This window comes from Physeter macrocephalus, chromosome 4, assembly GCF_002837175.3.
Source record: "Physeter macrocephalus isolate SW-GA chromosome 4, ASM283717v5, whole genome shotgun sequence".
Taxonomy (NCBI): Eukaryota; Metazoa; Chordata; class Mammalia; order Artiodactyla; family Physeteridae; genus Physeter; species Physeter macrocephalus.
In genome coordinates this window covers 102,793,557-102,809,582 of record NC_041217.1, presented here as the reverse complement: position 1 = coordinate 102,809,582, position 16,026 = coordinate 102,793,557, and the positions used below count along the sequence as shown (strand labels likewise).

The 16,026-nt window shown below is 37.3% G+C and overlaps 1 protein-coding gene across 1 annotated transcript; it reads left to right on the top strand.

Annotated features, from left to right (window-relative positions):
- The first annotated feature begins 9 nt into the window (after positions 1-9).
- LOC114486216 (putative RNA polymerase II subunit B1 CTD phosphatase RPAP2) lies at positions 10-12,872 on the top strand. The gene is made up of 6 exons (XM_028489135.2): positions 10-105; positions 849-891; positions 7,456-7,570; positions 9,188-9,286; positions 9,496-9,561; positions 12,753-12,872. The coding sequence occupies exons 1-6, from the start codon at positions 33-35 to the stop codon at positions 12,843-12,845; spliced, it is 489 nt and encodes a 162-aa protein (XP_028344936.1). The 5' UTR covers positions 10-32; the 3' UTR covers positions 12,846-12,872.
- Positions 12,873-16,026: the final 3,154 nt, after the last annotated feature.

The window sequence follows — 16,026 nt, the reverse complement described above, 5'->3', positions numbered from 1 at the left end:
CTGGGCCGGTTCCGACGTCGACGACGCTCTCCATGGCCGACTGGATTGGGACGTTCTCTGCCGGCCGCGAGGCCCGGGGTCCTCGCGCCTCCCGAAACGTCGCAGGTAGGAAGAAGGGCCTGTTCCCACGTTTGGAACTGAGAACTGGTCCCCGACAGAATTCCAGACTGAGGCGTGCGGGGCGCTCCCGAAAGGTTGCCCCAGGGGAGGAGGTCTTCGCTGCAGAGAAGGCCGAGAGATTCCCACCGCCGAACTCTGGCCTTCTGGGAAAGACCTTCGGCCAGACCCCCACCTCTTTACACTAGTGTTCCGAGATTTCCCCCGGAATGGGCTGTGCTCCTGGCTCTGAGGGAATGAGCAGTAGAGGTCCTGGGAGCCTGCAGCTGGGGTCGCCAGAGTGGGCAAGTGACCAGGGCAGCGTCGGTAGGGCTAGTGCAGCTGACTTCGACTCAGGCACTCGTCCTTCTTCCAGATGTGCTGCTGCTTTGGTGCCCTGTTTCTCTGAGGTGTCAGACCCCTCTTTACCCGGGAGCGAACATTTAGGGGGACGGAGAGCGGTTACCCCTAGAAATACCCAGATCTCGGACTTTCAGGAGTGCTTAGCTATGCAACTGTGATACAAGAAAAAATTCAATCCTGAGAGAGATACATTTTAACCAAGAAAAATAATTAGTTTGCAAAACCAAATTGGATTCCCTTCCCATTTCATTTGATTTTCACACAGGATTGGAAGTGAAATGTGTGGAAAAGAAAAGATGGTCTACAGTTTATTTGGGCAAGAATCTGTCCTGTAACCTGGTGTGTTTGTGTAGACTTGACCTACTGTTTTTTGTTTCTTTTAATTGTAGGTACTAAGCAGACAAGTGCCTTGAAACAAGACGCTTCTAAAAGGTATGAGAACTAATCATACAGCTGCTTTCACTTATCTGTTAATCACATTAATTGAACCATTTTTAAAAACAATAATGGGTGCTACCTCAGAGAAAATTATTTTGAGAGAAGGGGAAGATCTGGGAAGTACGATAAATTCTCACATAGATTGTTATTTTCCCTACTCCATGCCTTAAGAAAGTCCAATGGACACTTTTAGATTGCTGGTGAAGGTATGAATATCTGTAGAAAGATGTCAATGGGAATAAACATTTCTGAATTAACCAGGTACTTATTTTCATCTCTTCACATAGTCTCCTTTTTTTGCATTATATGCCAGAGACTCCAAGAAACCTTTTTTGTTGTTGTTGTTGTTTGTTTACATCATGTCCATATTTTCAGCAAAAAGTTGTCCTGTACTGTTTATAGGCATCTCCTTAAAAGGCTTTATCTCCTGTCACAAAAGGTTTTTAGACTAGATATAGTCTATGAGGATAATTAAAGTATACATATCTATAAGGTATCATTTTATAAAGTATTGGCTTTGGCCTTAATTTACTCATTCTTTGAAAAATTATTTACTGAATGTAAGACATGCCAGATTTGTGTTAGGCCCTGAGGATATGATTTTTAAATTTTTTTTAATTGAACTATAGTTGATTTACAATATTATATTGGTTTCAGATGTACAACATAGAGTAAATATTTTTGTAGATTACACTCAATGTAAAGTTATTACAAAATAATAGCTAAATTTCCCTGTACTGTACAATACCTTCTTGTTGCTTATTTATTTTATACACAGTTTATATCTCTCAATCCCATACCCCACTCTTGCCCCTCCCCCTGCTGTCTCCCCACTGGTAACCACTAGTTTGTCCTCTATATAAGTGATTTCATATAATATTTGTCTTTCTCTGTCTGACTTACTCCACTAAGCATGATACCCTCTGGTACATCCACATTGTTGCAAATTGCAGAATTTCATTCTTTGTTATGGCTGAGTAGTATTCCATGGCATGTATAAACCACGTCTTCTTTATCCATTCATCTGTTGATAGACACTTAGGTTGCTTCTATATCTTGGCTATTGTAAATAATGCTGCTATGAACATTGGGGGGCATGTATCTTTTCAAACTAGTGTTGTAATTTTCTTCGGATATATACCCAGGAGTGGAGTTGCTGGGTCATATGGTAGTTCTAGTTTCAGTTTTTTAGGGAACCTCTGTACTGTTTTCCATAGTGGCTGTACCAATTTACATTCCCACCAACAGTATAGGAGGGATTCCTTTTCTCCACATCCTCGCCAGCATTTGTTATTTGTAGACTTTTTGATGATAGCCATTCTGATAGGTGTGAGGTGATAGCTCATTGTGGTTTTGATTTGCATTTCTCTGATGATTAGCAGTGTTGAGCAGTTTTTCATGTTTCTGTTGGCCATGTATATATCCTTGGGAAAGTGTCTATTCAGGTCTTCTGACCATTTTTTAATTGGGTTGTTTGTTTGTTTTTATATTGAGTTGTATCAGCTGTTTATATATTTTGGGTATTAACCCCTTATTGGTCATATCATTTGCAAATATTTTCTCCCATTCAGTAGGTTGTCTTTTCGTTTTATGGGTGGCTTCCTTTGCTGTGCAAAAGCTTTTAAGTTTAATTAGGTCCTGTTTGTTTATTCTTGCTTTTGCTTCCTTAGCCTTAGGAGACAGATACAAAAAAATATTGCTGAGTTTTATGTCAGACTATTCTGACTATGTTCTCCTCTGGAAGTTGTATGGTTTCAGAAGCCCTGAGGATATGATTTTGAACAGAATACACACAGTTCCTGTCTAGTGGAACAGAGAAATACCAATTAAATTATCACAAATAAATACATAAGTACAAATTATGATAAGTGCTATAAAGGAAAAGACTGTGATGGAGGAACTAAAAACAGGGGTCCAGTAAAGCTGGAGGTTGGCAGGAAGGGTGGTAGATTTTCAGGGAAAGGCTTCTCCAAGAAAGTAATAATTAAACTAAGACCTGAAGGCTAAGTAGGCATTTACCAGACCAAGAGTAGTGAGGCGAGACCTCCAGCCAGAAGTGGCAATATGTGTGACAAGAAAAAGCTTAGTCATTTTAAAAAAAGGAGAGATGCTGAGGGTGGTATGCAGCATTCTGAGCAAAGGAAGAAAGCAGCATAGGAAAAGGTTAGAGGCGGGTTCCATTCAAACAGTACCTAGTAGGCCATGGTGAGAAATTCATATTTTCTAAGTGCAAATGGGAAAACTTTAATAAAGTAGTAGAATTTAAGTTTTAAAAGTTGTAAGATGTTAGGGATAGTGATCATTTGGGAGTGGAGAAATCAGATGAATTTGAGATCTGTTTTGAAGAGTATTCTCCTGTGGAGCAGCATGATTATACTGACTTGGCTTTAGGAAATATTATTGGGTGGCCCAAAAAGTGCCTTCAGTTTTTTAAGTAAAAATAAAAGACACATTTTTCATTTTCACCAAGAACTTTATTGAACATTGTATTCACCCTTTTGTTCCACTACCTTCTGCCATTTTTAGGCAACTTCATAATTCCATCTTACCAAAACTTTTTATCTTTTTGAGCAAAGAACTGTTCCAGGTGCCTTTTACAGTCTTCCAGGGAATTGAAATTTTTTCCATTAAGAGAACTTTGTAAAGACTGAAATAAATGGAAATCCAAAGGTGAAATGTCTGGTGAATTGGGTGGATGAATCAGAACTTCCCAGCCGAGCTGTAACAGTTTTTGCTTGGTCATCAAAGAAACATGCTGTCTTGTGTTATCCTGATGAAAGATGATGAGTTTTCTGTTGGCTAATTCCGGACACTTTTCGTTGAATGCTGCTTTCAGTTGGTCTAATTGGGAGCGGTACTTGTTGGAATTAATTGTTTGGTTTTCTGGAAGGAGCTCATAATAGATGACTCCCTTCCAATCCCACCATATACACAACATCACCTTCTTTGGATGAAGACCGGCCTTTGGTATGGTTGGTGGTGGTTTCATTTCACTTGTCCCATGATCTCTTCCATTCCACGTTGTTGTACAGTATCCACTTTTCATTGCTCATCACAGTTTGTTTTAAAAACAGAATGTTTTCATTACGTTTCAGTTGAGAATCTCATGCGGAAATACAGTCAAGAAGGGGGTTTTTTTTTGTTTTTTTGAAGGGTTTTTTATGTTTTTTTAAAAATTATTTATTTTTGGCTGCTTTGGGTCTTCATTGCTGCGTGCGGCCTTCCTCTAACTGCAGTGAGCAGAGGCTACTCTTCGCTGCGGTGCGCGGGCTGCTCGTTGCAGTGGCTTCTCTTGTTGTGGAGCACGGGCTCTCGGTGCACAGGCTTCAATAGTTGTGGCTTGCGGGCTATAGAGCGCAGGCTCAGTAGTTGTGGTGCACAGGCTTAGTTGCTGCGCAGCATGTGGGATCTTCCTGGACCAAGGGCTCGAACCTGTGTCCCCTGCATTGGCAGGTGGATTCTTAACCACTGCGCCACCAGGGAAGTTCTGGTCAGGAAGGTTTTTTTCACTTAACTTATGTGGAACCCGAACATCAAAGCAATTCACATAACCAAGCTGGTGCAAATGATTTTCAGGGCTTGATTTGGATATTTTGAGTGTATCTTCTATCTCCCGCATGGTATAATGTTGATTGTTCTCAGTTATTGTTTCGATTTGATTGTTGTCAACTTCAACTGGTCCACCCAACTGTGGAGCATCATCCAGTGAGAAATCTCTACCATGAAACTTCTCAAACCACTTTTGACATGTTCGATCAGTCTCAGCACCTTCTCCATACACTGCACAAATCTTTTTTTGCGTTTCAGTTGTGTTTTTACCTTTCTTGAAATAATAAAACATAATATGCCAAAAATGTTGCTTTTTTCTTCCATCTTCAATGTTAAAATGGCTACACAAAAATTCACCAATTTTGATAAGTTTTATGTATGCTGATATGACAGCTGTCACAATCTAACAAAATTGTTTCGAATGAAGTTAAAGACAACTAAGTGCTACTAGAGCCATCTTATGGAAAAAACCTAACAAACCTTTTGGCCAACCAAATACAAAAGTAAAGTTTAGTTAATAATGGTAATGTAATTTGCAACTCTCTTCAACATGGATCTGACCACAAGCTTGAGGAGATTATATTTTATTCTAAGCACTACGATTTGAAGAATACAGATAAGCTGAAATGTATTTTGAGCAGATCACCCAGGATGATGAAACAATTAAAAATCCTTGGGGTAGCCAACTAGTTGTTGAAAGGAGTGATCCTTCATAAATTTATTCCAACTGAAAAATACTTCTACATTCAATCCAGGTGAATAGTATTAAGCCGGAAATTAAAGAGCTTTGCAAAAATATAAAACAGTTCCGCTCTTCACAATAAATTTTTCATTTAAAAATGTGTTAAGCGCTTCCTTGGTGGCTCAGTGGTTAAGAACCCACCTGCCAATGCAGAGGACACAGGTTCAAGCCCTGGTCCGGGAAGATCTCACATGCCGCGGAGCAACTAAGCCCGTGCACAACTACTGAGCCTGTGCTCTAGAGCCTGCAAGCCACAACTACTAAGCCCATGTGCCACAACTACAGAAGCCTGTGCACAGCAACAAAGGCCCAGTGCAGCCAAAAATAAATAATATTCTAAAAAATATGTTAACATGTAATGGTGCATTCCTATTAAATGAATTAATAAATGAATGCTTGAAATTTTTCTCACCTTTAGTCCTAGCATGGTAAATATCAACAGATATAATCTATATAAGCGAAAGCTAAGAGTATAACGGAAAACTGAAACCAAAAAGTTTGAGAACCACTGACATACACAGCACTACCTGTCATTGGGTTAGAGGGCAGCAGTGAGACAGGGCTATCCATGGGAAACAGCTGTAGGTATCCATCAGTTAAGAGGAGTGCGGCTGTTCCTGCAGGTTGAGGTAATTAACTGCTTAAGTTAGCAACTCCTAATGTACATTCTGTTCTGATCTTAGTATATGACATAGCTTTTAGTGGTAGGCAGCAAAATGAGAAAAATAAAATAATGTTCGTCATAAAGCTGAATATATATATTCAATACAAAGAACTGTCTTTTAATCTCTGTCCATGTCTTTTTTACATATTTGATGTAAGATTGGTCTTTATGAAATGGTGGGAGAACAGGTGTTAATTGCAAGTTTCTTCTTGTTTTAATGTCCCTATTTGTCCCCAGCTGGCAATCTTGTGTCATTTCTCCAAATTGTTTTTGTAAGACATATTGCTCCAGGCCAGGAACTAGGGTCTAAAAGTCTTGGAAGTCAGTGAAGGAAGGGAGAAAAGGTGAGTACATTCTAGGTCCAGGTATGAGAGCCTAGTCAATGTCCAAGAGGGCAGCAAAGGTTGTTCTGGTAGGCAAATAGAAACTAGTGTAGGAAAGGAGCAAATAAGTCACCAAGACAGTTGGTATCTTCGGTCCCATGGCAGTGGTTCTCAACCCTGTTACACGCTAAGATTATCTGGAACACTTAAGAAAACACCAGTAACCAGGCCCCATCCTCAAAGATTGTGATTTAATTAGCCTGCAGTGGGACCTAAGTATGGTATCTTTTTAAAAAATCTCATCAGATGATCCTAAAGTGCAGCTAGACTTGAGAACCACTGTCCTAGGGCCATTGTTTGATCAGATAGCCTCTGCTTTTATATTCATGATATGTATTCATGGGGCCAGCAAAGGCTGACAGAGTCCCACTGGTGCCAGGATAAGGTCCAGCCCTCCTAGGAAGATTGTTGTTTTCCTAAACTATATAGTCATATCAATATAGTTATTTAATAAGACTTTACAACAAAAGTAAGTAAATACTTCTTTGCAAATATGACTCTGTCCTGTCAAACTGGGCCAGCCACTACTTAACTTTTGAGAATTAGCACAGAGAAATTTTTACTTATAAGAACAGCCGAAATCCTCTTTTACCTCTGCAGTCACTTCTGATTTCTAACGACTTTGGGGGGAAAACCTCCATTTTTAGGTACACACAGGAGTGATAGAGTATAAACCCTAACTGGCAAAAAGATTTCCCCTCATTTTCTTTTCTGTAGGAGACTCTAAGTTCTTCCTTGTCCTCTGAGCTCTGGAAGTCAAATAATCCTGTTGTTATGGCAGATATCAATGTGTGCAGTGTAACAAGTAGCTTGTTTCCTTTTTGAAATGTATTGGATCAAAAGAAACAGCATTTAAAGATATACATTTAGGGCTTCCCTGGTGGCGCAGTGGTTGAGAGTCCGCCTGCTGATGCAGGGGATACAGGTTCATGCCCCGGTCCGGGAAGATCCCACATGCCGCGGAGCGGCTGGGCCCGTGAGCCATGGCCGCTGAGCCTGCGCGTCCGGAGCCTGTGCTCCGCAACGGGAGAGGCCACAACAGTGACAGGCCCGCGTACCGCCAAAAAATAAATAAATAAAAAAAAATAAAAATATACATTTAACTTAAATAGCAAAATAGTAAGTTGTTAGTGTTGTATTTTAAAATATAGAAAATTAGCTATGCTAAAACTTATAAGTAGAATAACCTTTAAATTAAAAATATATATTTTTAATTTTAGGAAAGCCGAACTAGAAGCAGTTGTCAGAAAGAAGATTGAGTTTGAGAGAAAAGCTCTGCGTATGGTTGAACAGCTTTTAGAAGAGAATATTACAGAAGAATTCCTAAGGGAGTGTGTATGTGTTGATAAATTATTACTTTTGTAGTATAAGATCTTTAAATATGTGTAATGTGAAACTCCTTTGCATTATTGAAATCTTTGAGTCTGTTGTCAGCTACATGCTATAGAATTTATGCATTTAAAAATAATCAACTATTATGCATTCCTTGTTTTATAGTGACTTTAAAATGCACTGAAGAGAGATAACATGCATATTTTACCGCTTCGTGCTAGTTCTTTTAACCAGTCTGCTAATCTCACCTGATTTTCATTGCTTTGCACTGCTGATCCCCACGTCACTTTTCATATTCTGTATGTTATCCTATTTTAGTAATGGAAGATCATTATTTTTGTTAATGTAATTTCATTAATTTTGATATTTTAAAAACCTGAAATATAGACCGTTTATAGTTTAACACATAAGAGAATTATCATCTGCATTAAAAAACTTTTTTTTGTTTTTCATGGCTTATTGCATTAAAAACTTGAATGGAAATATCTGTTATATCCTCATAATCCTTAAGAGAAAAAAGAAATGGAAAATTAAAGCTCAGAACTTTTATTGCAGAAATAATTCTTAGTGTGGCTTAGAGATTTTCCTAAACAAGAGGCATATAAATATGACAATATTTAAATTCATATAGGTAACTGCATCAGGATCTCCATACTTGATGACTTTAAAGACAAAGACAGACCAGAAATGTTGGTTTGTCTCAAGAACTGAGGTTATTTGAACATGAAAATGTCAAAGGAAAATATTTGGTATTATCTTATAACTATCACCTCACTGTTCTGTACAGTTTTTTCAGAAGATAGAAGATTTTGCACAAAAATTTGTTCAGGAGTCACAATGACACTTTTAGTATACTTTGTTTTTCAGATTGTGCTTTAAGAAATAGGTAAAATTATATCTTATTATTTTATTTGGTTTAATTTTGAGTAATACTTTTTATTATTATTATTTAATTGTTTTGGGCTGCATTGGGTCTTCGTTGCTGCACACGGGCTTTCTCTAGTTGCAGCGAGCGGGGGGCTGCTCTTCGTTATGGTGCACTGGCTTCTCTTGTTGCGGAGCACGGGCTCTAGGCGCGCGGGCTTCAGTAGTTGTGGCTCATGGGCTTACTTGCTCCGTGGCATGTGGGATCTTCCTGGGCCAGGGCTCGAACTGGTGTCCCCTGCATTGGCAGGCAGATTCTTAACCACTGCGCCACCAGGGAAGTCCCAAGTAATACTTTTTAAAAATAAAATATACTATCAATATTTTCCTTTGGTATAGCAGTCACTATAGCATCACTTCTTCCTCCTGCCTCAGAACTATTTCATGAATTGTATAATCTGCAAGGATGCATAGTCTACCATGGCAGAAATTTTTTGGGCTTTGTGGGTTGTTTTTGTTTTTTGTTTGTTTTTTTTTAATAATAGCTAACATTTTCTGAGTACTTAGTATGTGTCAAGAAGCACTTTTTTTTAGTACTTTTCCTTTATTTTCTCTTCTGACTCTAACATCAAACCTATGAGATAGGTACTGTTATGATCCCTGTGTTTTCAGATGAGATCGGTAAGGCTTAAAGAGCTGATAAATAAACTTTTCCAATAATCTGGTGGGGGAAATGCCCCTCTCATTTCTTTATAGGGGAAGTTCATCACACCTGCTCATTATAGTGATGTCGTGGATGAGCGTTCTATTATCAAACTCTGCGGCTATCCCTTATGTCAGAAGAAGCTAGGAATTGTAAGTAACTACTTTTTTTTAACATGTAGACTTTTAATTTTTATATTTAGCAAAATACTGTGTAGAAGGAACAATAAGTGAAACTGAGGTCTTGAACTAATGATGTGGGTTAGCCAAAGATGTGATATGTAGATGACTTACTCTTGTTAACTGTAAAGTTCATGTTTATTATTTGAATTCTTCTGTAAGCTATACATTCTTTTCTTTAGGTACCAAAACAGAAATATAAAATTTCTACCAAAACCAATAAAGTCTATGATATTACTGAAAGAAAGGTAAGTTTAAAGGCTATTTTCAATGTGGCAGTTAATTTTTAATATTATACTAAATGGAATTCTAAAAATATCTGTTTAAAATCTTGCCTTTTAGAAAATAGCCATGTTAAAAGTTTTTCATTTATAAATATTTCATTCAAGGTGTTAAAAAAAAAACTCTGCTTACACTTTACTTAATATATGAACTTTTAAAAATTAAAAGTGCACATTGGCACAAATTCAGGCGAGTGAATCATAGGACAGAATAGAGAGCCAGAAACAGACTCACTACTTATGTAGACACTGGACATATGACATCAGGATTATTTTAGATCAGTGGAGAAGGGATGGATTTTTTTTTTTTAATTTTTATTTATGTATTTATTTATGGCTCTGTTGGGTCTTCATTTCTGTGCAAGGGCTTTCTCTAGTTGTGGCGAGCGGGGGCCACTCTTCATCGCGGTGCGCGGGCCTCTCGCTATCGCGGCCTGTCTTGTTGTGGAGCGCAGGCTCAGTAGTTGTGGCTCAGGGACCCAGCTGCTCCACGGCATGTGGGATCTTCCCAGACCAGGGCTCGAACGCTTGTCCCCTGCATTGGCAGGCAGATTCTCAACCACTGCACCACCAAGGAAGCCCAAGGATGGATTTTTTTTTTAATAAATTGTACTGGCGTGATTAGTTATCCATATGGAAATAATGAAAACTGACACCTATTTCAGTGTACATACAAAGATCAATTTTAGGTAGATTAAGGACCTAAATGTAAAAGAGATGCTTTTTCAAAGAGAGTATGAGAGAATATCTTTATAAACTTGGACTAGAGAGAATTTCTTAAATAAGATAGAAAATTTTAGACCATAGAGGAAAAATTGATACTTTTTTTTACATTAAAATAGAAAACATTTGCTCATTAAAAGTTTCTTTAAAAAGAGAGTGAAGGGCTTCCCTGGTGGCGCAGTGGTTGAGAGTCCACCTGCCGATGCAGGGGACACGGGTTCGTGCCCCGGTCCGGGAAGATCCCACATGCCGCGGAGCGGCTAGGCCTGTGAGCCATGGCCGCTGAGCCTGTGCGTCCGGAGCCTGTGCTCCGCAATGGAAGAGGCCACAACAGTGAGAGGCCCGCGTACCGCAAAAAAAAAAAAAAGAGAGAGAGAGTGAAAAGATAAGCTACAAATCAGGAGAAGTTATATTTCTCACATGTAACTGACCGTAGATTCCTAACCAGAGTACACATCTATAAGAAAAAGAAAAACTTAATTAAAAAAATTTTACGGAAGGAACTTGAATGGCTAATGAATATATGAAAAGATGCTCAGCCTTGGGCTTCCCTGGTGGCACAGTGGTTGGGGGCCTGCCTGCCAATGCAGGGGACACAGGTTCGACCCCTTGTCCGGGAGGATTCCACGTGCTGTGAGTGGCTGGGCCCGTGTGCCACAACTACTGAGCCTGTGCTCTGGAGCCCACAAGCCACGGCTGCTGAGCCCGTGTGCCACAACTGCTGGTGTCCGCGTGCCTGGAGCCCGTGCTCCACGGCAGGAGAGGCCACCGCAATGAGAAGCCTGTGCACCGCAGCAAGGAATGGCCCCCGCTCGCCACAACTAGAGAAAGCCCGCGCTCAGCATAAGACCCAATGCAGCCAAAAATAAATAATAAATAAATAAATTTAAAAAAAAAATTTCAGCCTTTTCAGTAATCAGGAAAATAGCAAATGAAAACACATTGAGTTACATTTTTACAGTCCCCAAATTAGCAAAATTTAAAAAATCTGACAGCATTAGTGACTCTTTATACTGCTAGTCAAATAAAAATTGGTACAACCTTTTTGAGCAGCTGTTTGGCAAAGTCAAATTTACACATTCTTTGTGACCATTCTTTCTATTCTTTGGTATAAATCCTTGCCCATATGCACAAGTATGTATGTGTATAAATGTTCCTAGTAAGATAAACAAAATGTGGTACATAAATAGAATGGAATAATTATTTGACCTTAAAAAGGAAGGAAATTCTGACACAAGCTACAACTGAATGTACTTTGAAGACGTTATCCTAAGTGAGATAAGCCAGCACAAAAAGAAAAATATTATATGGTTCTACTTATATGAGGTAATTAGAATAGTCAAATTTATAGAGACAGAAAGTAGGATGGTTTTTGTCAGAGGAGGTGGAAATGGGGAGTTATGGTTTAATGGGTGTGGAGTTTCAGTTTTGCAAGATGAAAAGAGTTCTGGAGCTGGATGATGGTGATGGTTGCAAAACAGTAAGAAGGTACTTAATGCCACTGAACTATATACTTAAAAATGCTTAAGATGGTAAATTTTGTGTATTATACCACAATTTTTTTAATTTAAAAATTTTTATTAAAAAAAGGTTCATAGTAACATTGTAATACAAAAAATTACAAACAACTCAACTGTCCTTAAATCGTAACTAAAAGGCAGTATACTTAGGCAATGGAATATAATACACAGTGTAAATGAATAAGCTATAGCTACACAAATGAGTCTTAAAAACATAATGTAGAACAGAAGAATACAAGAATACATAGCAATATGATTCCATTTAGACAAAGTTTAAAAATAGGCAAAACCGGGCTTCCCTGGTGGCGCGGTGGAAAAGAATCCGCCTGCCAATCCAGGGGACAGGGTTCGATCCCTGGTCCAGGAAGATCCCACATGCCTCAGAGCAGCTAAGCCTGTGTGCCACAACTACTGAGCCTGAGCTCTAGGGCCCACAAGCTGCAACTACTAAACCCCTCGTGTCTAGAGCCCGCGCTCCGCAACAAGAGAAGCCACCGCAATGAGAAACCCGTGCGCCGCAACGAAGAGTAGCCCCCGCTCGCCACAACTAGAGAAAGCCCGCGCACAGCCAAAAAATAAAAAAATTTAAAAATTAAAAAAAATAGGCAAAGCCGAGTGATATATTTTATAGGATATGTATGTAAGTAGCAACACTAAAAGAAAGCAAAAGAATGAATAACACAAAATTTATAATAGTGGTTACCTCTGGGGAAAGTGGAGAGTGATACCATCTGAGAGGGATACATAGAAGCCTTCAAAGGTACTAAATCTTACTTCTTACCTTGGGTGGTAGATGCATGGGTCTTTGTTTTTTTCTGTGAACTACATATTTATGTTTTATATTCTCTTCTGTACATAAGTTGTATTTCACAATAAGAAAAAAATAATTTGCTGGTTTTAAAATGTTCTTTTCAGTGTTTTTGCAGCAATTTTTGTTATAAAGCATCTAAGTTTTTCGAAGCACAAATTCCTAAAACTCCAGTGTGGGTTCGAGAAGAAGAAAGGTAATTTAAATTCATTATGTATACATTTGTTCATAAATTCTAATAATTTCTTTCTATTTTTTGAGATATGCAAAAAGTAGGTATAGTTTTCTTTGGAATGCATTTACTGTACACATTTTAATTTGGGGGAAATGGTTATATTTCAAGCAGAGCTTTTGAGGATTTTACACTTAAAATCAGAAAATTAATACATACAAATGTTATGTGTTTGCTGTTTTAGCTTTAAGCACAAAATCTGAACTTTGCTTCAGATTGTGATGGTTATTTCTATTAATTGTGATGGTTATTTGTATTAATTCTATTAATATAATCCTGGGATAAGAATTATAAATTTTTTCAGAAGGTACTGGATTTTGGGATCCAACTGAACTCACTTTTTTGTTAGGAAACTATATACTAATGTTAAAAATTCAGGTTACTAATTCATTTAATCTGTATTAAAAATCGGTACAATATAAATTTAAAAGCCAATTTAAAGAGTCATTTTTAGCAAAAAAGTTTATAGACATTCCTGGGATTTTGCCTTTTGAGAAATGTTTAAACATTTATAACATTTTATTAGTTGCTGAATTTGAAAGAGAATTTATTACTGAGGGGAAATTTACATAATATTAAGAAGGTAACAAAAATTATTGTTATGTAACTGAACTGTATTGTCTAGAAATTCCAAACAAAGGCTTAAATTAATGAGATAATGTCTCAAGTAATTCATGTTTGATAGAGAATATTATAACAACACAAGGCAGTGTATTTGGGGTAAAATAGGATCTATGCTAAATAAACTTAAAGTCTTATTTGATACACAAGTAACATGACACTACTGTATGTTCAACTAGCATTAATTTTACTGATGACAGTACCTTTGTTTGCAGACACCTTTGCCTGCTGCTCCAATTCTGTGTGGTTCAGAATATGTAAAATATACTACAGTATGGCCTTTGTTAATTGAATTCAACATAATGAAGACTAAATTGCTCATCATTTCTCTACCAGCCTATCCAACTTTCTTGTTTGGAGGATAAAAGATTGTAGCATTGTCCAAAGTGACTGGGAAGCTAAGAGCACCTTTCTAACTATCACTTTTTCTCTTTTCTTAACATTTCTTTCACCAGCGCTGCCCATTACCTCCTCAGTCCTAATGACAGTGACATATTCCATTTCCCAGTGTTAAGACCGGTGTTTCCTTGAGTTCTTAACTTTGCTTCCAGAGATCTCTACTTCTTGAAGTTAGCTCTCTCATTTAGCCCATACTCATATCTGCTTCAAAACCATTTATCAAAGCACCTTTGCTGTCATCTCTATTTTCTTCAGATATAGTTATTGGTACTTCCTTCAGCTAATTTAAAACAGTTCTTCCCTCTAACCTTTTCCCAAAATCTTACCATGCTGTCTTCAGAATGCCTACTTTTTCCCCAAACAGGAAGCTCTGTCATTTTATATTTGTGATTCTTGAAATTTTCCCTTATCTCTATGCCCTTTCTTACCTCACTTAAAAAAGAAAGACGAAAATGACCTTGGTTTCCCTAAACTAATCAATTTAATTTACATTTAAAGTGTATAGCATGCTCTTACTACCCAGCAGGCTACACGTGTAAAAACCAACCTGTGAATTTAAATTTAAATCTCATTGGGAAGACAAAACAAATACACATGAGTGAAACAAGTTTGTACTTATTCTAATGGGGACCTGTAATGTAAGTTAGTGAGGATAAAGCATTGCGTAATGAAAAACTGTAAGCAGAGGTGAGAAAATAAACTCATAGGAATAGGCTGGTATTGGAAGTAGATAGTGAGAACATTAGCTCACTTGAAATAAGGGATATGTTTGGGGAAAATAATAGAAAATAATGATACGTATCAAGGAGCCAAACTAAGTTTGGTATATCCTCAAGTGCTGGGGAGATATCAAGTGTTTTTGAATAAAATTTAGTCTGGCATTGGTGTGCAAGATGAATTAAAGAGAGGATCATAATGAAAGAATTGAAAGGGTCCTTAGAGAAAATTTAATCCAACCTTATTATCAAACAAGCTCAGAAAGATTAAGTGTATTTCTTAAGCTAGTGATAGATTCTGAACAAGGCTAGGATTCTTTCGTCATATTCCTCTTGATTGGAAGTAACCAGTGAGTAATCTATAAATATACAATTGTCACATTGTACATAGTGTAACTATAGCCCTTATTTACGTATAATACTTGTCTGTATATAATAACCATGTCAATATTTTTCATATCTGGATGCATCAGTGTTACCTTAATTTCTAAATTCTTAGGGGCAACGATTATGTCAGTTTATCTAATCCACTAGAGGTCACTGTGTTTTCACAGAGGATGTTTGATATTTTTATGTGTGCTAATGATCAGAATTCTGGAATTCAGTATTCGTTTAAAAAGCTTGTCTAGCTATTGTGCATATAAGCTCTACAGAAATGTGGTATTTTAAAGAAAGTCTGTTCACATATAGTATGGGGTATAACATTCATAACCTATCTTCTTTTAAAGGGGAAAAATGGCTTTTTTTTAGATGGCAGCATTAAGTATTTAATGCAGAGACATTTTTATTAGCTTAGAGTGAGGTGTAATAAATAATCTATGTCACCATCATAATGTTAAGTTATAATTTTATTAATATTAAGTACTATTTTTATTATAATTTAAAAATAAGAAAAAATTTTAAAATTCACTCACAGAATTAGTTATTTTATTGTAATGACTTCCAAAATCTTTCTTTAATTGAAATATAGTTGACATATAGTATTACATTAGTTTCAGGTATACTACATGGTGATTTGACATTTCCATATGTTATGGAATGATCACCACAATAAGTCTATTAACCATCTGTCCCCATACAAAGTTATTACAATATTATTGAACATATTCCTCATGCTGTACTTTACATCTCTGTGGCTTCTTTATTTTATAACTGGAGGTTTGTACCTCTTAATCTACCCTTCACCTATTTCATCGACATTTGTTCTCTGTATCCATGAATGATTTCCAAAATTTTTGACCACTCCAATAAATGCATTTTACATTATCCAACACATACATAGAACTGAAGCAAAAGTTTTAGGAAACAGTTTTTATCCTCACTACATGAAAAGCCTCTGATATTTTCTACTCTGTTGCTTTTTTGAAATGCTGGTAGCAACCCCCTTAATTGGTTGGTCCTGGTCTGTAGTTT